Source organism: Pseudomyrmex gracilis, unplaced genomic scaffold, assembly GCF_002006095.1.
Source record: "Pseudomyrmex gracilis isolate BER0280 unplaced genomic scaffold, ASM200609v1 scaffold_15, whole genome shotgun sequence".
Classification (NCBI taxonomy): domain Eukaryota; kingdom Metazoa; phylum Arthropoda; class Insecta; order Hymenoptera; family Formicidae; genus Pseudomyrmex; species Pseudomyrmex gracilis.
The window spans coordinates 1,076,256-1,097,301 of NW_018020599.1; the positions used below are offsets into that span (position 1 = coordinate 1,076,256).

The following is a 21,046-nucleotide window of genomic DNA, read 5'->3' on the forward strand; positions in this document are numbered from 1 at the left end:
AAGTATTTGAGTATGTTTGTGATATACTTTTTCTTTTGTTTTCACTTACCAAGGTCTTCGAAGAGAAAAAGAAAAAGATTTTATCGGATAATACGGTTTACTTTCACACTTTTTATTTCTCTCGACAAACGTTAATCGTAATTTCCGCTAAAAAAAAAAGCACTCGTAAATTTTTCCCGAAAAAAAAAATTCGTCGTGTTTCTCCGTAGGGCAACCTGTAAAATAAGAGTGAGACTGCACTGCGGGTATGTCATGATTTGCTTTATTCGTTGTTCGTAAGGTCGAATCAATCGATGGATAACAGACACACGGTAGTCGTCAGGGCAATTCGATGATTATTACTCGATTATTTTATTACGTACGGTAGTACTTACAAACATTTACAAATGTAACAAGTCAATTCGATTTGGCGTACAGGATCGTCAGAAAACATTACACTAATGATTTTTTTTTTTTTTCGCTAAATCGCTTTTATACGGAGAGAACGGAGATAGAGTGAACGCAAGGAATCGACCGAATGGCGATCGCGCGCATTGTTTCGCGCGAATCGACGGGCGCGCCCCTGTCCGAAACGCTTCGTTTTTTTCATTCATTACGATTAGAGGATGACGAGGAGAGGAATGAAGGAAGGAAAAGGGAAGGAAAGATGAATAGGTGTATATTTAGCGAGTAAAACATATTCGCGGTAACAAATAACAAGCTCTACCGAGTATCGCGCCGCGAACGAAAATGCACTGCTGAAAAGTAGCTTCTATACAAATGCAACATATATCGGTGTGGTTGTGGGCGACAGCAGTATAAGTACTTACACAATTTGTGGAACAATATACAAAGACGTACGTGAAAACAAAAAAGAAGAAAATGAGAGAGAAGTCCTTCGCATTTCTTTCTTCTTTCTGTTAGAGAGATCTCGTTATATCGTTTAATATTTGATATAAGCACTCGCAAATCGTAATGTTCGTTATCGATCAGTATCATTCGCCTTATTCGTAATACAACACACTTTTACACACCGTAAGTAAATGATTAACTTCTCCTATTGATGTGCTTCGGATTGTGACAATATAATGAAAAATAAATAAAAATAATGCATTTCTCCACCGCGTGTGTGTTTTAACCCCCGGATGCGATCAATTCAACGCCGACGATTTCGACTAACAATCGATGTCAATCTTCTACGATTGGCAAATAAATGATCGTTCGCAAGTAAAATTAATTATATAATTTGTCGCGTTTTATTCATACTATAATATATAATATATATATTTCTACTTTTCCTAATAAATTATAAGATTAAAAAGTTCAATGGTAAAATATACTATTAAATCTTATTCTCTTTATCATTTTCATATTACGTCGATACAATTTATAATCAATTCACGATCTCGCGACAACATTGCAGCATGCATAATTTATTTCTAACAATTTTCTAGTAACAATTTTCAATAATTCTTCTCCAATTACTAACTAACGTAACGCGAAACGAAGTTTTTTTTTTCAAATCTACGATTTTCACAATTAAATCTAGAAGATCGTAATTTTTTTAACATCGTTTTCACATTTAAAGTTTTTTTTTAATTATCTAGCGAATCTTTGTATCTTAACGTTTTAATTAACAATCGGCAACGCACGCCATTCGCGCTTGAAAGCGGAAACAATAATTCGACCCGACGCTGACAAATACGCGTCTCGCGATCTCAGAGTTCATTCTCGCGGCGAGCAAATGCAATCTTACACGAACGCATCCGAGGGTTAAGGTACGAAAGCCTCGTCGAACCGATCTGTACACGATCGAGCTAATTAAAAGGGTAAAAGCGTACAAAATAAATACGCACATACGCGAATGTCAGCTTGTTAGGCCCTTCGAAGCAAAGTATCGCGACTGCGTCGCGGGCGCTGGTGATCCAAACAACACAAACAGTCCAACAGAGACGTTTTAAATAGCATGATTTTTTTCGATCATTTTCGTGTTTTTCGCTTATTGTTAGACATTTAAGAGATTGATTGCTGGTTTTAAGAGACAGGTCAGATTTATTCCGCGATATCTGTGTGTTGTCTGGAAAAGCGCAACGACGAGCTCGCTCTTCGTGCAATAAGCTGAGATAAAATAGTGCAAATTGGCGATCACGTCCGCGAAAACTGATCCAAGTGTTGCGCGAAGCGATCAAAGATCGATCATCGATGTGAATCGTGAATCGTCGCTTCGTCACATCAATCGTAAATATCCGACCTTTCGCCTGTGACAATGAATCAACGATGAAGCATGACGACTCGACACAATGAAACAACGATGAAAACCAATCGTCGTCCCGATGACGACGGAGCCGTCGCAAAAGTGATAATTAGCTAATTAATCACTATCGTCCAAATAATCCAACACGGGATGCACGCTGCACGGCGTCAATTGCGAAATGTGGCAAATAGAGCTTTTGCGCGTTTTGGGTTGGTAGATATTTGAGCAATATATTCTTTTCTAACGCACACCTTTGGCCGTCGGAAAAAACTCGCCGACAGGTTCCTTCGCGCGTCTTGCCGTGTCTCTCGACTCGGATCTACATTAGGGTAGAGAAAGACGATCCAGTTACACCGACATGAATTAACAATAGATATTTCCTGATATTTCCATTTTGCAGGTTTTGAAAAATATTCAAAAGTTCGTGAGAGCAAAATTTTCTCTTGCAAAATTTGTAAGTCAAGATACAAAGTTCTCTATAATCTTAATCTCGTAAATTGTACAAACTGATCATTCAACCTCAAGTTTGTTTTTACGTGAAGTCTTCTGTTGTATGTATATATAAGTGTAGATTATTGTAATGTAAAAAAGATAGTTTATTACAGTGCGATTACACATCAATTCGAATTGTCGGTGCAACTTGACCACGCATTCACGCGCGCACACAAATGTACTTTCATAAATATTCGGCGCCGCACTTATCAGTAAATATCAATTATATCATCGGTATATTAGCAGATGTTACACTAAAAAGAATGATCTTTTTTTTTCTTTGCATCCTGTTCTTTCCATGGATTCTTGGATCTCTCGAGTCGAGATCCTGTCGTGCGCCTTGTACAATCGTGCCGGTTTCTTCGCTTCCGCTTTTGAATCTCGTTTGTCGTACAATGCCGCCCGTAAGCTCTCACCAGTAACGAGAATAATCACGTCGATCGCCTATCGCTACGCATCCTGTATGTATAATATATGTATATGCATATATGGCGGCTGGATGTTTTTATTTTTTTTTTTTTATTTTTTTGCATGTGTGTATATACACGTAGCAGTTGATTTTAATCGTCTTATTAAAGCGCGACAAAAAAAGTGTCTCCGTGTCTCCGCTGTATGGGCGCACGTTAGAACACGTAATATTGTGTATGTAACGAAACGCTTGTATCTCATATGATTTCGCCGACCGAGAAAAGTTTTTTCGACGCTCGCGCGCGCGACATTTAACCGTCGCGTGTACGTATATAGAATTTTTGCGAATGTGTGTATGTGTGTGTGTGTATGTAAGTAAACGACTGCAGTATATCTCGTATATCTTCATATATGGTACCTTAGTTAGCTACCTTGTTTCCATTCTCTCATACGTATATATATATTTATATAAATCTCGACTCGCGCGTACATGTATATAATATATGTATATATTTATATGTATAATACGTTTGTATATGTATAATATTTATACGATGATCATCTACGGTAGAATCTTGGCGGTGTTTACGCTCGCGCTACTATACGACGAAGAAAGAACGAATAGCCGGCTGGGTTTACGGGTGACAAACAAACGGCCGTCGCCGAATTATGCGCGCGAGGCCGTGTATAATGTGTAATTTAAAAAATGTGTCATGTTTCTTCTTCTTCTTCTTCTTGCATTTGGCACAAACGTTGCGAAGAATACGCCGTGATAGACCAAGGCTCTGTTCGAGAATTGCGCAAAGCTTCTTTTTACGTGATACAGGATGCGATTCGATCTCTTCGGGGAGATATTTTGAGAATTTTACATTTTTCTCTGATCATGAACGAAGGAAGAAATCGAGAAAATCAACGGCAAGACGCGTTCCGGTGCGCGTCGTCGGTGCAACAGCAACCGGATGTAACCTGCCTGCCTTGCAGAGCGCATCGAATATTATCGCGTGATTGCAAAGTACAATGAACCGCAACGTCGAGATTCGCGTACTCGTTTTCGGTTTTTTATCTTTATCATTCCCGTCTTTTTCTTTTTTTTTTTTTTTTTTTGGACGTTCGCAAAGATTTCGCGCCGTTGTTTTGTTACGATTATTAATGCTATCGTTAACCGTAATGATTACTGCCCTGTGATTACTGGCGATTATCGCGCGTGTTCTCGCGCGTCTAAATTCCTATTCTACTTTCCATTTTTGTCTGTCATGAGGATTTCTTTTGCGATGGAGCGTTTAGAGAGCTCAAAAATCGGGAGTAGTCTTCTTCGTTTTCTTAGTCTTTTCATATTCTTCTTTTCCCTCTATCTGATTCTTCGCGCTTTTATAGCTCGAGCTTCGTCTTCATACTTCCGTTGTCTTTACCAGCTATTTGGTCTCCTTATTATGAATGTGGCGATTTGTCATTTCAGTATCCTGAGTCTTTTCCATCCGTCTTTCGTGTCCATCATTCCATTGTTTCTTCTTTTCGTTTCTTTCCTTGTTTGACTCATTTTATCAACAATCTCTTCCACGACTGTATTGCATGAAAATCGAGGGCATCTGGTTAGCAGCAGCCTCGCGATCTCGCCGGTCCACGGCCGTGTTAACTCGCCAGCGCGATTTCAGTGACCTTGACGGTCGAGCAATTGATCAGCGAGCGGCTTCTCGGTCACAGAATGTCTGTCTCGTAGACCTTGCTTGTGGTCGTGGTGGACGTGGTGACAGTCGTGGCGGATCCGGTGGTCGTTGAGCTCGACACGACTGTCATGGAAGTGCTGGATATATGATTGCTGCTATTCGTCGTTGTCGACGTCGTCACCGTGGAGGTCACCGCGGAGGTTGTCAGGTTCGTTTGTCCGTTAGCGATCTCAATCTTGTTGGCGGTTAGTTGATTGTTTGCGTCGCCGGAAGTGACATCCTGCGGGATCTGCTGCGGCGGTTTAATGCTGAGACTGGTGAGGGATCCGGAACTAGCGGTGCTCAGGCCGAGACCCATTTTCGCCAGAAGGTTGCTCTCGGAACCGGTTTTTTTGAGCAGATCGGGCGGCGCCGGCGGCACGGTGGTGAGACCCGCGGTGTTTCTCTGCAATTGCTGCAGTCGAGCGTATTGCTCTTGCAACGCTTTCTGCTTACGCAACAATTCCTGATGACGCTGCTCCAATTGCTCCTGCCGGCCCCGTTTGCTCTGCAGCCCTTCTTGCGAGTTAACGCTTTCGCACGAGCTCGAGTTGCTGGTCGACAACATCGCGGAGGACTGCGAGGACGACGAATTGTGAGACACGACGACGCCCGATGTCGGTGCCGACGATGAGATCGGCACCGATTTGTCTCCAATTTGATCCACGGTAGACAATATGGCCGTGGCGTCCGGCGGCAAAGCCATCGGTGGTTTACCCTCCTTGCCAATAAGGTTTCCGCTGCCGCGAGATGTTGCGCGGCGCAGAGTCGCATTGCCGCTTTGCAGGCTGCACGGATGATTTCTGGGCGGCAGCTGCGGGCTGGTCGGACTTGCCAGGGGCGATCGGGAGCTGGTGCGCGGCGGCGGTGGCGGCGGTACTCTTCTGGCGCTGGCCAGCTGCAACAGCTCAGCGTTCCGCTCCGGCACCGGTGGCTTCTGTCCAGGCAGAAAGCCCTGCGGCAGTCCTGGCAGGCCCGGTTGTTGTTGCGCCGCTTGCTGCTGCATCGTTGGCTGCTGCTGATGATCCTGCAGTGACAATGCTTGCAGCCTAGCAATAGGTGGTGAAGTGTCGGTGTCCGAACTCGAGGGGTATGAATGTAGACGACGAAGAGTTCCACTGGCGCCCGGTACCATACCAGGTAGACCCATTAACCCGGCAGAAGGTGGAGGCGCGGTAAGAGCACCGCTCGATGAATCGACGCTGCCCTTCCGGCCAATGTCGCTGATATTAGGTGCGCGACCGTGGACACCGCCAGTAGTGGTCGCTGCAGGAACGCCCGTAGTCTCTCGAAGGCTGGAAGCGCGACCCACATCGGCCAGGAGCGCGTTAGAGCCCGGGTGCACTGACAGGCCGCCGGACACGTGGTGGTGACCCATCTGCGAGCCCGGTCGTGAGAAAGTCTGCAGCTCGTCTAGCAGAGCGTCGAGTGCGTTCTCCGGACGCTGCTGATGGTCGGCGGATGGCTCGTGAGGGTGGCCCCCTCCCCCGAGGACGCTCGCTGACCCCACGACAGTGCGTTCCGCTGGCACAGGGGCAGCTGCCTGTTCGTTCAGACACGTGGAATCAACAAACTGATAAAAAAGAAAATCGTCTTGCTACCGCCCGGTCAGGACGGCATTTGCCGCACGACATCACGCCAGCATCGTCCTCTTTGGGAGAACAAAGCCGCTGAATGCGTCTTTTTTCTGCTGGCGTGACGCTCCTCGGCATCGGGGAGATCGTGCTTTTTTTTTTTTTTTTCATGTGATTGCGCTCTCGCGCAGGTGTCAGAAGAAGCATCCTATAATAAAAAGTGTCATCGTGAACTCGCTGGAATCTCCGCGAGTTTTATGTTGTGTTTTACGCCGAAAGACAGTGAATGTGTGCTGTGATGTACACCGATACATATACATACTTACGCGTGTAGAGATATGATATACATACAGAGACATGTGCAAATAAATATACAACGTTATATAAAACGTATAGAAAAGAATTCCGAAAATTTCACATCAATTATTTACACCCGAGTATATGTGCAGAAACACACTTTTACATTGGAGATTCGTTCAGTGCAGACAAATATTCATCAGAGTTTAATATTGTATTTACGTTCAGTGTACATATATATAGATATATATTACAATACATTTGTTTAATGTGCTGTCGCTACAGGGATGCTTTTTCTGACAATGAGAGCAGTGATCATAGAAAGTGGCGCGTCTCGATGCAAATAATGAAATTAGAAGATGAACTACTGATGATGCTCGCGCGCGACATAGGTTTCATACAATGGCTTTTGTATACCGATGTATCGTTGTCGCAAATGCAATTTTTTAGTTTTTGTAATAAAATATCTAATTAGTAGATCAGTGTAATAATAAATTTTTTCAAATAAAAAATACAATATTTTGTTGTTGGTTACATGTACAAATACATGATACACAAGATATAAGTATTTGCGGATACACTTAATACCATTTCTATGATTTTGAATATTCAAAATGATTGTGCTGCAACACGATATGCGATTGAAATGATGATACACGTGTGATACGCAATTCTCGATTCAATTCCCGATTTTGCAAGCGCCGTAAAATACGACAGAAGCAGCTGTCGCTAAAAAAATTATTTCAACTGTCGCACAAAAAATATTTCAGCGCGAAAACGCATTTCGACACGCCACGATCGTACGATCGAAAGATCGCGAGTCGAATTTCGTTTATTTTTTCCTTCTACATCATGCATGCGTAGTAATGTGCAAATAATGTGCATGCGTAATAAATTGTGCGTGAAAAGAGACGATGATGGTCGAAGGAAAAGTATGAGGGTGAGACGATGAGCGTGATACGAGAAATAATGATGACTTTCGCAAACGCAGAATATATGTGGTGAACGAATAAAGTAAAGAGAAAGAGAAAAAGGAGAGACGCGAAATGGACGAAAGAGAAAAGACTGAAAAAGAGAAAGAGAGAAATAGAGAGAAATAGAAAGAGAGAGAGAGAGAGAGAGAGAGGAGAGAGAGAAAGAGAGAGAAAGAGAGCGCAATGATGAGTCGTGAATCGCAGTAAGTGAACAAAAAAAAAAGACATACAATCGTAAGATATAATTACGTAAATATGATTAATTCCGTTAGATAGTTACCTGCGGTCGGTTATACGTTTTGTGCGTGCGTTGTGCGTGTTACAAGTCAGTACTCGTTTGGGGCTCTTTTACATTTGGCATCGATTGCTGTCCGGTATTAGTCAACTTAAAAAAACAGAGAAACCAAAAATCAAAAATCCGAGGACAGAGGTCATATCGCGCGCGGAGAAAAAAAGAAAAACTGGTACGCATTCCGTCGTTTTTCGTTTTTAACGGAAAGTCGAGTGTTCGTGCCGCGATTTGTGCGAGATAAATCAGGGTAAATCGCGAAGGCAAGCGAAAACCGAAAAGTATGTTTAAAAAGTTCAAATTCTTAAAAGTCGGAAATTCTTTTGCACATTTTTTTACAATGTGTTTTAAACAACAGGGTTTAAGAAAGATTTTTCAACCAAATTTTCAGTCGGAAAGCAGACTCTTAGAAAATTGTTGCAAAAATAATTATTTGCATTTATATATAATCACTGAATATCGTGTTGCGTCATCAGTGATTTCGTCTCATGGTGAAACGATCACCCCGACTGACCTCACATTTCGTACGATATTTGTTTATCGTTCGCGATTGACATCCGATCTCGCGGAAAAGCTAAAAAAGCATGGCGCATCGCTCGGGCATCGACTTGTCGTGTCAAAACAGAATTTTTAATTAGTAGCATTAATTGGATCAGGAGTAACGTAAAAATCGTCACATCAAAGATTTCAATTTTGAACACCATGATGCTGGCACACGTACCGTAATATTGACGAATCCGCAATAAAATATTGCTCTCGCGCGAGAAGGAACAGAGATACTTAAAAAAACAAATAAAAAATAAAAAAATAACATGATTTTTAAAAAATTCACTTGCGTAGCCGTAAACCGCTTGAGCAAATAAATTAGGGTAGTGTAAGTGAAAACAAGTGCATACGAAGTATTTAGTAGAAGTAATTAAACATAGCGATATTTCTTGTTGTTTAAAACAGAGGTAATCGGATTGTTACTAATGTTTTTTATATCGTCGTTTTTTATTATTAGATTTTATATTTTATTAAAACAAAGTCATTTTTAAAAAAATATATCTTTTACTTTTTGACAAGAAACATCGCTACAAGTGAACGCTCTCCGTGTATATGATTACCGTTCACAAATTTTCCTGTTCGAAGTAAAAAAAAAAAAAAGTAGAACACATCGGTGAAGATTGTAGTGCCCATGCCGATGATCGAGGTGCACAAGAGATGTAGATCGCAATTACACAAAGAGAGAGACAAGAATTCGTTTTTCTTACCGAATCCGCCGTTCATGAAATTACGTACGAGTACGCTCGTCGATGCCCGCAACAACGACGCCGCCGACCTTCCGTCTCGGAGCAACGGAAAGCTTACCGCACAATACAGTTAGCATGCACGTTGAAGACGCGAGTTAGAGAGAAAAAAAATATATATAAAAAAAAAAAGAAAAAAAAACAGATATGTAAAGAAAAAACGGCGGAAGCGTTTTCTCTCATGCAGAACATACATGCGCGTGTCTATGCGAGAATCGTATATATTACATGTATGTAATGTATTTTCGCGCATTGTCATACGTACACACGTATACACACACATGCCACATGCCACACGTTACATACAGAACGTGCCTAATACTCGACACTCTAGATATGTAAAAATAAAAACAAAGAAAAAAAACTGAAAGTCCGAAAACAATAAGGTGATCATCAATATATACATGAAAATATAGAAAAAGAAATATCAGGACCAATAAAAAAAAATACATAGAAGAAACCTTCAGTCCAACCCTCTTATAGTAAGGCAATATATTAACGGACTCAGACTCATATAGATAGATACAGATATAATATATATATAGAGAGAAAGACAGATATATGATGAAATAGACACAGACAGAAAAGGGAAGGAAAAACGAGAGAACGAGAGAGAGAAAGAGAGAGAGAGAGAGAGAGAGAGAAAAAGAGAAAAAGGAGCATACGTAATACATATCGGTTAAAAAGTGTGTCTCCGATGGATGATATTATACATATACACGAGATAAATGGTGAAAAGATAGAGAAAGAGAGAGAAAGAGAGAGAGAGATAGAGAAAGAGAGAAAGAAAGAAAAAGAGCAAAGTGAGATGGAGATGTGATGATGACGATAATGATGATGAGTCTCGCACGTGGGTGGAACACGCATATATCGAATGTGATGTGAAGCGCGATGACGCTCGATTTGATCGGTGAGAACGAAGGAGGAGATCGTGTGATGGCGAATTGTCGACAAAAACATGTACTAAGAACGACATAGCGTAGAAAAAACCAGACAAGAAGCCCAAGTATTGTTACAAATTATAAAGTGGAGAAGGAACTAATAATTAAATTTCTAGAGATATTTTACACGTCAGCGTATAGACACGGAATGACCTCAAAATCGCACTTCATATTTCACACAACAAACAGTTTTAATTAATATATAACATGTTATTACATAACGTTATTATTACATAACGTTTAATTAAATTTATCATTTTAATTCCAGTTTTAATATTGAGTTTACGAGGAATCACTGTAAAAGTTGTGAAAATTTTGTTAAACTAAAAAATTCATTCACTTATTATCATTATTTACATTCACCAAAAAATTGGTTACCATTAAATATTTAAAAATTACGCACTGAATATGCGCAGTTTTGTGGTCATTCCATAAAGACAGGTGCATGTTTGCAATGGCAAAGTAAGTTTTTCGCGAAATATAATACCGATACCTCTCGGAACTGGAACAACTAGTATCGTTTTGCTAGTTGCTAATAAGATAAATATAACGTTTTTTTTTTATGCCACATATATCAGTTTTAACTTTTAAGTAGTACAATATCGTTGTTCTTGTTCCAAGAAGCTATGTGTGCCCTATGGTCTCTCGTCATTGCATTTTTAGCTGCATTGATGGAGGCGAATCGACACTTGCGAAATTTACAGGTGATATAAAGAAGGCATGCAAAAGACGTCTCAATTTTGCAAGTAGACTTTCTCAATGTGTATTCGATTTTTGTCAAACTATCTAGGGGAGATATATTTTTAGAAAGAAATAAAATAAACTATTTATCAGAAAAGTTTTACAATGCAAGTTCTTTGCTCATAATTTTTTCAAAAACTATAAAATTCTAAAGATTGGTAGATTATATGTGTGTGTGTGTGTATGTGTGTGTGTTCAAAACTTAAAATGATTCTTTCAGAGAATTTTTGTATTAAAAAACTTAATTTATAGAAAAACTCAATGAATTCCTCTTGAAATTATATGTCTCTAGTGTGTTATATCGTCGAATTGCAGATTATTTTAATATTGAAAATAATAAATATTATTTTATTATTTTCAATATTAAAATATTATTTTAATATTGAAAATAATAAAATAATAAATAATAATAATTGCAGATTATTTTAATATTAAAAATAAATTATTATTTATAATTAAATAAATATATAATTAGAGAAATAGAATAAACGTTCATGAAAAGAATTTAGCGAGTTTCGATTCGCACTCGCATCTTGCACATGTGCGCGTGAATGTGTAGAAATACTTGTAGAAAAAGTGCACGCGTGAGTTATAACAATAATAATGTCTCATTCTACAATGCAAATTGATTTAATTTGCTATATACAATTTTAATTTTTTATTCTGCATAACGAGTTTATTTATTTTAATCGCGCGCATGTACACACATAGGAGTGTATATGCAGACACGCGTTCTTTGTGGTGCGACGGGAACCGGAAATCTCTTCGATTCTCGTTGCACGCGTTATGACGAGGTACACAACGGGAGATATATCCACTGGAACGATTAATTGTCATCGAATCATATACGTATATATACATATACATATGTACAGGCTGCTGAACGGCAGCAATTCGTTGTTCGACAACCGCGAAGAAACGCGAGGGGTTGCGACGATCAGAACATAAGGGTTTAGACGCGATTGTTGTGCGTCGAGTGTGACCTCTCGTCGTCTAGTGAAGATCGGCGGTTATGACGAGGTGAGACAGAGAGAAAGAGAGAGACAGAGAGAGAAAAAGAGAAAAAGATTAGAGAAAGACTGAGAGAGAGAAAGAGAAAGACAGAGTAGGGAAAAGCTGGTGGAAAAAAGAAGGCTTAGCACAATTATATACGGGACAGTTATCTCTGTGAGATGCACGCACACGTGCCATCTCGTGACACGTCTCGAGAAATCCAATATAAACCGTAAAAAAAAAAAAAATATCGAACGGTACAGGCAGAGGACAGAGGAAAAGGAGCAAGAGATGAGACCTTACTATAAGAAGTGGATTGGAGCGAGTGTGTCTGACGAGGTAGGTCGCTACTACTCGCGCTTTATATGTCGTCGACTGTTTTGCATCGGCGATGGCGATCTAAACATCGAAACGCTGTAAAACTTGGCTCAAGTTCCATTTTCGACGTTACAAACGTGAAAAAAATATGCGCGCACACGTTTAATATTTCATGTGTGTGCGCGTATCTTCACGAATATATGTACAAATTTGTCGAAATTGAACGATAAAGATTATTTTACTCTATTAAGTTAATATTTACATAAAGATTATTAAAAGAATATATTGTTGTAGAAAATAAACACTTCGAAAAATATATATATTTTACATTTTTTTTCTTGGCTGTTTTTGGCCGTTTTTTAAAAGCGTCAAATTATGTCACCGATGATGCAAAACGACACTCGCCGATGCTCGACGAGCGAAAGCGCTCTTTCTTTATCTTTCGCTTCGAATCGGCAAAGGCGATCTCGACTATTTGGAAAAGTTCGCGCAGATGATTTAGAGAAAACCAAAGAGAAGAGAAAAACTTTATAAATATATTGTGTATATATATATAATATAGTAATATATTGGTAAATGTATATAGGTATATTTTGCGAAAAAGGCCAAGTGAGAGCGCTAAAATCAAAGACGTGTAGCACGTAGCATAGCAGAGACTTAATGAAGGTTTGCTCGTCTTTCGAATCGGCTAAGAGACTAGCCAATCCATATGTCTGCGTAATGTGTGTGCGTGTGTATATGTGTTTTGTAATTATATATATATACGTGTCACTTAACGTCTTTCCGCGAGAACTTTTTTTCAAATTTATTTGATTGTAAAAGTCCGGACAAAAACTTGTTTTGTCATATCGGACACAGGCACTAGAACGTAGCATAGAATGTTTCGAACGGTCTCAAGCAGAAAAGTGTGAAGCTATAGGAAATCAATAAAGTGCCAAGTAATCTTAGAACAGAGAAGTCGCGTGGCGTTTCTTATGCCTAAACTTCACGATTCTCGTATCAGTGCGCTTTATGGAGAAAATAAAAAAACGTGCAATAGATTTAAGCAGACTTAACAGGCCAGGAGAAGTAACATCTTTGAGATGTCACGCTTTTAAAAAAGAGATAGCATTATAAGATATAAGGCAGTATTATAGTATAATAATAATAATATATTGCATTAAATATATCGACTTAAATATGCATTTTGGTGTATATTTATCAATAATATGAATTGTAAGTAAATACTTCAGGAGTTGTAATGAGAGTGTGTGATGATACGCACATTTCGCACATAATTAAAACTGTTCTATTCTAACCGTTGCTGTTACATTACAAAACTCAATAAATTTTGAGACAAAATATTGAATTAACACATATACATATGTCATTTAAATAGCAAAAGCTAATGTTCACATATGATAAAAGCAAAAAGTTTATTTAAAGTTGAGAGTTTTAAAAAATCCATTGCGAGAGATTTTCTGGTCATTAAAAGTCGCCTACATCTATTGCACATTTCGGCTTCTTTCTTTACTGCATCTACAAACATCTTGAGACAACTAAAGACAAGCTAATTAAGAATTGCCTGTGCACTCTTGTCGACATTCTCAAATAAATTTCAGATACGAGAAAAGAAAAAACATTTGTCAAGTTTTATTTTTTTTTCTTTTTCTATAAGATAGAGAATAACACAGGATCATGAAAAAAGAATGTAGCCATGTAAAAACTAAGAATCGAAGATTCGAATAAAAATGACATTCGAACAAGCATGTCGATGTTATGGGACTGTAGAATGTCAAATGACTGTGAGACACTGTGTAGAAAATTAAGAACTCTCGCTAGACCTACTCCGAAGAACTTCGCGAAACTGCTAAAAATTTCTCAAGTAAAAATTAGAAGAATTAGACATATAAGTAGAAAATAAAAAATGCTTATTTTGATATCAAATGTTTGTAAAAAATCTTCAATTATGTTTTATAATTACATGAGGATAAACATCAAAATGTTTCTAGATAAAACTTCAACAATTTTTAAAATAATATCTTATACTATTGTACAATAGAATAAAAATTGTGATATGATACATATTTTATAAGTTTATACAAGAAGGAGAAATTGCGAACTATTTTGTATAAATTGTAAGAATTGTACATACAGTGAATGTGTGTAGAAATACATAAAAGTTATAAACTACAGGATATAAAAGAGTAATTTTTGCCTTTTTGCATTGGTGTATACATCTATAATAATGGAGAATTGCAGAATTTAACGAAGTGCTTCGGAGTAAAAGGGTAAAAATTATCGGACATGACGACGTGTATGTTGCATATCGAATATAAATATAAATATTTGTGTGTGGTATGTGTGTATATATGCATGTGTGTGTGTATAATATATATAATATATATAAACAGTAAAGAGAATATAATAATAATAATAATGATAATGATATAATAATAGAATATAATATAAACGGTATAGTTCTTTATAATAGTAATAATAATTATAATAATTTATAAGTATGAATAAGTAAAAATTTACTCGTGACTGGTCTGTATGGCCTCCTTGAAGTTAGTACTCCACTTCCAGCCATACTAAAAAATTAATATCACTTTCACTATCCGTGTTAAACTGCAATTTGTTTCGTAATTTTTTTGGTTTTATATTTTTAATTTCTTAATTTTTTTTTACACAAAATAGCTTGCGTAACCCGCGTCGCTTGTGATTTTTTTTTTTTTGAAAAGAGAGACAGAGAGAGACAGAAAGCTTCCAACAAGGAAACCTCTCTCTCACCTTGCTTGTTATCAGACGCGTCTCGGGAACGACAAGATCGGTGTGCCGTCAAGACGAATTTATCGGATACCCGATGAAAAAAAAAAAATAAATAAAAAGAGATTGGTCGTATGCGACGCAGATTTCCGTCGTTACATCACAACTAACACTCATGAATGATCTGACAAAACATCGTGATTGGTGTCGTCGAAGATGAGAACAAAACTGATCTGCGCTCTACGCCACGGGGCGATTTCACAGCTCTTCTCACCTCTTGCGCATTTTTTATGAATAAAAGTTCGTATACTTTTCTCCTTTTATCACAGCGAAGGTTCGATCTGTATTGCGAGAAGCGACACAAGGCGAGGCTGCAAGATCGCTTTGTGGAATAATAGGACAGTGTTCGCTAAATAATTCGGAAGTAGATAAGCAACGCGACGTTTGAGCGAACGTTGCACTCTTTAAAGTTAACTAATTTTCGAATCGCTCTCGAAACGAATGAACGACGATGAGAAAAAACAGAGAAAGAGAGAGAAAAAGAGAGAGAAAAAAAGAGAGAAAGTAAATCAGAAAGAGAGCTAGGGAGAGGAAGAAGCTCGAGACAGCCGATTCGAGCGATTCGATTCTCCCAATAATCATTGAACGGTAAGCATCGACGACTACGAATGTTTTGTCACACCATGCGCTAAATGTATAAAAAATATCTATACTATCGGGACACACAGCAAACATTGAAAATATTGGTTTTGTGGGTAATAAGGTGGATGGGTCATATCACAGAGAGAGAGAGAGAGAGAGTGAGAGTGAGAGAGAGAGAGAGAAAGAGAGAGAGAAAGAGAAAGAGAAAGAGAGAGAGAGAGAGAGAGAGAGAGACATAAGTTGCAGGAGAGTTGCGTTTTTGACTTCCGCCGAACGCTTTTATTGCGCTGCTAGATCGTCGCTTCGTAAAAAGATGAAAGACGTTGAAAAATGTTAAATAACGACAAAATTTCGGAAAAGGAGGAAAGAGGTAAAGATGCGCGAGCTCGAAAAAGATAGAAATAGATAAAGATAAGGAGAGAGAAAGAGAGAGAGAAAGAGAAAGAGAGAGAGAAAGAGACAGAGAGAGAGAGAGAATGAAAGAGAAAGAGAAAGATAGAAACAGAGCCATCATCGTATTTCGCGTTCGGTCAGCACTGTTTGTTTCCCGGGAGGACCGTGTGTAGAAGATGGCAGCAGAAAGACTCGATGGTATTTCACACGCGACCGAGCGGAAATGAAAGACACTGGCGTTCCCTGGATCGTCGTCGCTGCGAGATGGTACTTGCTAAATAGGTTTTTCAGCGTAAACAAAGATTTTTCTGTGTGAATGTCGAAAATTTAATGGGATCGTGTTGTAATGCGTGTCAACTTTTCGTTATTCGCGATAATTCGCATCGGAAGCGCAATATTATTTGTAATACACTCTCGATGGAAACTACAAGTTAAACCGAATGCCGAAATAAATAAATTTCTTGTTTTTACAAAAAAATGTCAAAACTAACAAAAATAAGTATATTCGTTGAAATATGCATCACATACATAAGTGACAGAAGTTCTCAAAATGTGTTTCGCACAAATGCACTGTTGTACTCGTAAAGAAACAAAGCGATCGTTAAACCGTTCTTGACGAAGGATTTGCATCAGATTTTGCATTGTCTGGGTACTTTAATAGTTCCGGAACAGCTGGCAGTGTAGTTAAAAACGAGGTAAAATCGCGATCATTACGACGATTATTTTTTAATGACAGCGTAAGATTCGGCGACAATAATTCACTGTCAATTTGTCATTTGACAATAATCCGTCTGTAAGTTTGTAATTTTGCGTCACGCGAAAATAACACGTAAAATCGTGCATTGTGCAATTTTGAGGTTGCGTCTAATTGACAGTTCCGCATTCATTTACATAATCCACCTGCGAAAGCGTGAATTGTTCTCGGCAAAATCTTGCAACTGCGCGTTATCTACAGCTTGTTTATCATGTAAATAGTTTGTATAAATTATATTGTTGTTTGTTGGTTTTGCCAATTGTAATACACAACGTAGACGTTACAAAACTTTGAAACGTAACGCTGACACTAATTAATAATATCGCTATTTAAAATTTTATTATTGGATAAGTTTAAACAACAAAAATTTCTCGATTGTGTGATTGAAGCGTAAATTCACATATGCCAATTTCTCGTCGTCGTAAATGTATCTTTGTCGATTTGACAATCATCGTCACGTTACTTGTCTGACTATGTCGTCATTGTTTCATTCATCACTTCAAAATGATAAATTAGCGCGCGCGTTAGCTTTTCTTTAACATCTCAAATGTAGATTTCAATCTAATCTAATCACATAAAAATGCTCATTTTATTAAACATTATGCAAAAATACATATCTTTAATGCGCACTGTGTTTTCAACACAATGTAACCGGCACATGAGAGTAAGCGAATTTAAATTTAATAATATATTAAAGACACACGCAAAGATATATCTGAAACAAATTTCGCGAACAAAACTTGTACATTTAATTGTCAATTGTAATAAGTATATTGATAATATAATTTCACTGTTTGTGGCAGGATAGCATGCATATTACAATTTTACAGCGCGACTGCTCGATTTTATGGTGAAAATATCAAGCTTTACGCGCAATACAAGTCATAATTTATGATCCTATCGGACACGCGATGATATATGTCGAAACTTTAATTAACAATCAGGCACAGTCAGACAGAGTTTATAATGACGTCTATTTTCGGTTCGTGTGGTCTCGCGCATTGAAGCGATTTATATCAGTTATGTAATCCGCACGTCACAAATGTGCGCGTTATATATATATATATACATATATATATATATATATATATATATATGTAATATAAAAAATGTAATACATTTACGTTATACATTATACGTATAAATAATATACAATATTATTACGACGTAGATGTGTGTACGCAGAGAAAGAGAGAGAGAGAGAGAGACAAGTGTATTTTACGTATATGATTATAAGACATATTTATATATATTATGTACCAGAACAAAATCTCTATATCACTCGTTGCATGCGCTTGTATAGCATATGATAATAGGGATTACGGGGTTAAGCGGTGGTCGGAGAATAGTAACACGTCTCGCTGCAAAATACCATATCGGCTTACTTATGTGGGACAAGAAAGATCTACGTAAGCGTGGAGTGAATCTGATCGACGCTCTACTTTGTTGACAGGTAGCAAATGTTGCCGTCGTGATAAGAGACTATTTGGTGAACGAGTTCGCAATGGTGAAATATACAAGAAGCTGCGATGGGCACAATCCTAATTTTTCGCGTTTAAAAACTGGATAAAAATTTGTCGAGTAAAGAATTTGTGTGTATGTGTGTGACTGTTTTCTTTAAAAATTATATAAATTATTATTTTATTCAAAGAACACGGAAATTTAAACAAAATGTCTTTATTTAATAAAAACTATTGTAAAAAACTTTGTTTTGATAAAGTAAAATTATATTTTCACGATTTCTTCAAAATTGACAAATGTAACTAATAATCAATAAATAAGATAATTAAAAAAAAGTATTTTCCAGCACGGGCTTTGTATAATATACATAATAATTTAAAATAAAAAAAATAGAATCCACTATATAAATTATATATATGTTACCGTATCAATATGTGGTACGTAAAAAACTCTAAAAAACATTTTCAATAATTTTGTATTTTCTTTGGCTTTATTCACACATATATTTTACACACATTTCTTTCGGAACGCGTCGCTCTCTTACAGCAGCGAATCGTGACGTGTGCCCATCTCCTACCGAAAGCCAATGTTCCGATCACCACGGATCAGAGAGTATGTGCCGTGCCACTCGCGACAAAGTGTGCCACACGACAAAATGTGCACGCAACGAAGGAGGGATATGTACGAGGAGACTAGGATATCTCGTTTTTGTTTTCTATCTTTTCATTTTCAATCGTCGGAAAAATCCGACTCGACGATTCCCACGTACTCTCGAGGCAAATGACTCCTATCAAAAATCATTGGCGTTCGCGATCGAATCTCTATCCCGATACGCGTGTTCTCAACATAAAAGAAATCTTACGACCAGAACGCGCAATTCGGAAGAAATTTCTTTCAAAGAATCTAAGTCTCGGGAATCTAATCAAGATTTGTGCGCGAATCGCACATTCCGCGACTAATCCGAGTTTCCACAATCTTCTTGGTGTTTTTTCTTCTTCCTCCTCTTCTTCTTCTTCTTGTTCAAAAAGAGGTAAGGAACGTTCAAGCGTGACACGAGAGTTGGTCGAGAAGACCACGGGAATATTTCATGCAACGGGTGAACGTTTATGGAATCGGGAATAGAGAGATGCGTTTTACGGGACGCGAAAAAGGAACCGGAGCGGGACACCGTTTGGTGGAAGGGTTGGTTCTTAGATAGAAGGTAGATAGACAGAAAAAGAAGAGAAAGAGAGAGAGAGAGAGAGAAAGAAAGGTAGAGTGAGATAGAAAAGAGAGATAGATAGATAGATAGATAGAGCGAGCGAGCGAGCGAGCGGGGCAATGGAGCGGTTACCTTGGAATGCTGTGCCGTCGTCGGTGTTATCGGTGGCGTGTCCTCGGCATCTACGCTCGTTGCGTTTGGTAATCGCTGCTCTTGCACCGACGCCAAGCTAAGCGAGACAGAAATCAAAAACTCTCAGTAAGAGAAAAATATTTTTACGTATATATTTTTAGAACAATTTGCTGGTTATTTTTGCCAGATATTTGCAGCTTCCTTACGCAAATTGCAATTTCGATAATCTTTCGCGATTAATTTATCGAGGTTGAAAATATTTCGTTGAAATGCGTTCTTCCGATTTCAATCATCAATGTGATTTTTAACTCGACGAATTCCATCAAATTTCAGTAAGTAATATCGCGGTGACACTCCGAAGGTGTAAAAAAGTCATACCGTTTGAGCGTTACGAGTGTGCCGGTCAGTTTCTTGCAACGTTTCAACGCAGATTCTAGTCGTTCGGGTTCTTCCTTGAGGAACTTTTCCTCGCGCACCACTTTCTCCATCTCGGAGCTCAAAAAGCCCTTCATGCCCTCTTGCAAACTCGGGAAACGTACTTTCAGGTCGGCCACAGTTTTGCTGGAGAGGAGAATATTGTATTTCCGAATGTAAAATATTATTACTAATGAACTAATTTGACACGCAACACTTTGCGCGATACTTTGCGCCGTGTAACGAACAGACGGATTAAATCGCACGACGATGATGACAACAATCGCGCAAGTACAATTGACTTCGTGCGCGCGCGTGTGCACACAGCTTACCTGGATTTACTCAATATCAAAGCCATGTTCTCCACATCCGACATATTGACACGCGTCTTTCTATTGATCACGTTGCCGCGAAGCTCCTCCACGTTGCTCTCCAGCTCGCTGAAATTCGCAAACGTTCGTTAGCAATCCGGACGCAACTTCAGACCGCGCCTGAAGTGCGCCTGATACTCACGTGAGATCTTTTTCCAGCCTTAACATCTCCTGCTTGTAGAGGTCCTCCTCGCGGCTCAGTCGATTTCTCTCCGCGTCCCCGGCCGTCCAAACTGCGTCTCCTCCCGACTTGAGCATCGCTCTGGCAACAATACAATCAAGTAAATCTTAGACATCATCGAATACATATATTCTAGTTTTAATATATATACATGTATAGAAATCGATCACAAATTATATTTATTATTATTTTTCTTCATTTATTCGCGCGTTGTCGTTTTACATGAAAATTGTTTGAATATTTCGATGAAACGATTGTCGAAATTAAATACCTGATCGTGATGAATGTGTCCCAGATGGTTTCGCGCACCGAGTGAGCCTGCGCTTGCGACATGCGTCTCAGATTTCTCACTTCCTGTCTGAGATCCTTCGCCTTCTTCTGAAGTCCCCTCAGCTGATTGTACATCTCCGGTGTGAGCGCCAAGTCCCTGTACACGTACTGGCCGGCCACCAGCGCGGCCGGTTTCGGCGGTGGTGTCGGTTTGTGCCTGTCTCGCT

The 21,046-nt window shown here is 38.7% G+C and overlaps 1 protein-coding gene across 1 annotated transcript in view; it reads right to left on the bottom strand.

The window, feature by feature from the left end:
- Window positions 1–327: 327 nt before the first annotated feature.
- Window positions 328–21,046, bottom strand: part of LOC109863955 (coiled-coil domain-containing protein AGAP005037) — a 78,273-nt gene continuing 57,554 nt past the window's right edge. The window contains exons 15-20 of the mRNA XM_020444673.1: window positions 20,821–21,046; window positions 20,511–20,630; window positions 20,330–20,437; window positions 19,962–20,144; window positions 19,584–19,680; window positions 328–6,379 (exon numbers count right to left, since the gene is read on the bottom strand). Of these exons, the coding sequence (XP_020300262.1) occupies window positions 4,829–6,379; window positions 19,584–19,680; window positions 19,962–20,144; window positions 20,330–20,437; window positions 20,511–20,630; window positions 20,821–21,046 (2,285 nt within the window). The 3' untranslated portion in view covers window positions 328–4,828. The remainder of the gene's footprint in view (window positions 6,380–19,583; window positions 19,681–19,961; window positions 20,145–20,329; window positions 20,438–20,510; window positions 20,631–20,820) is intronic.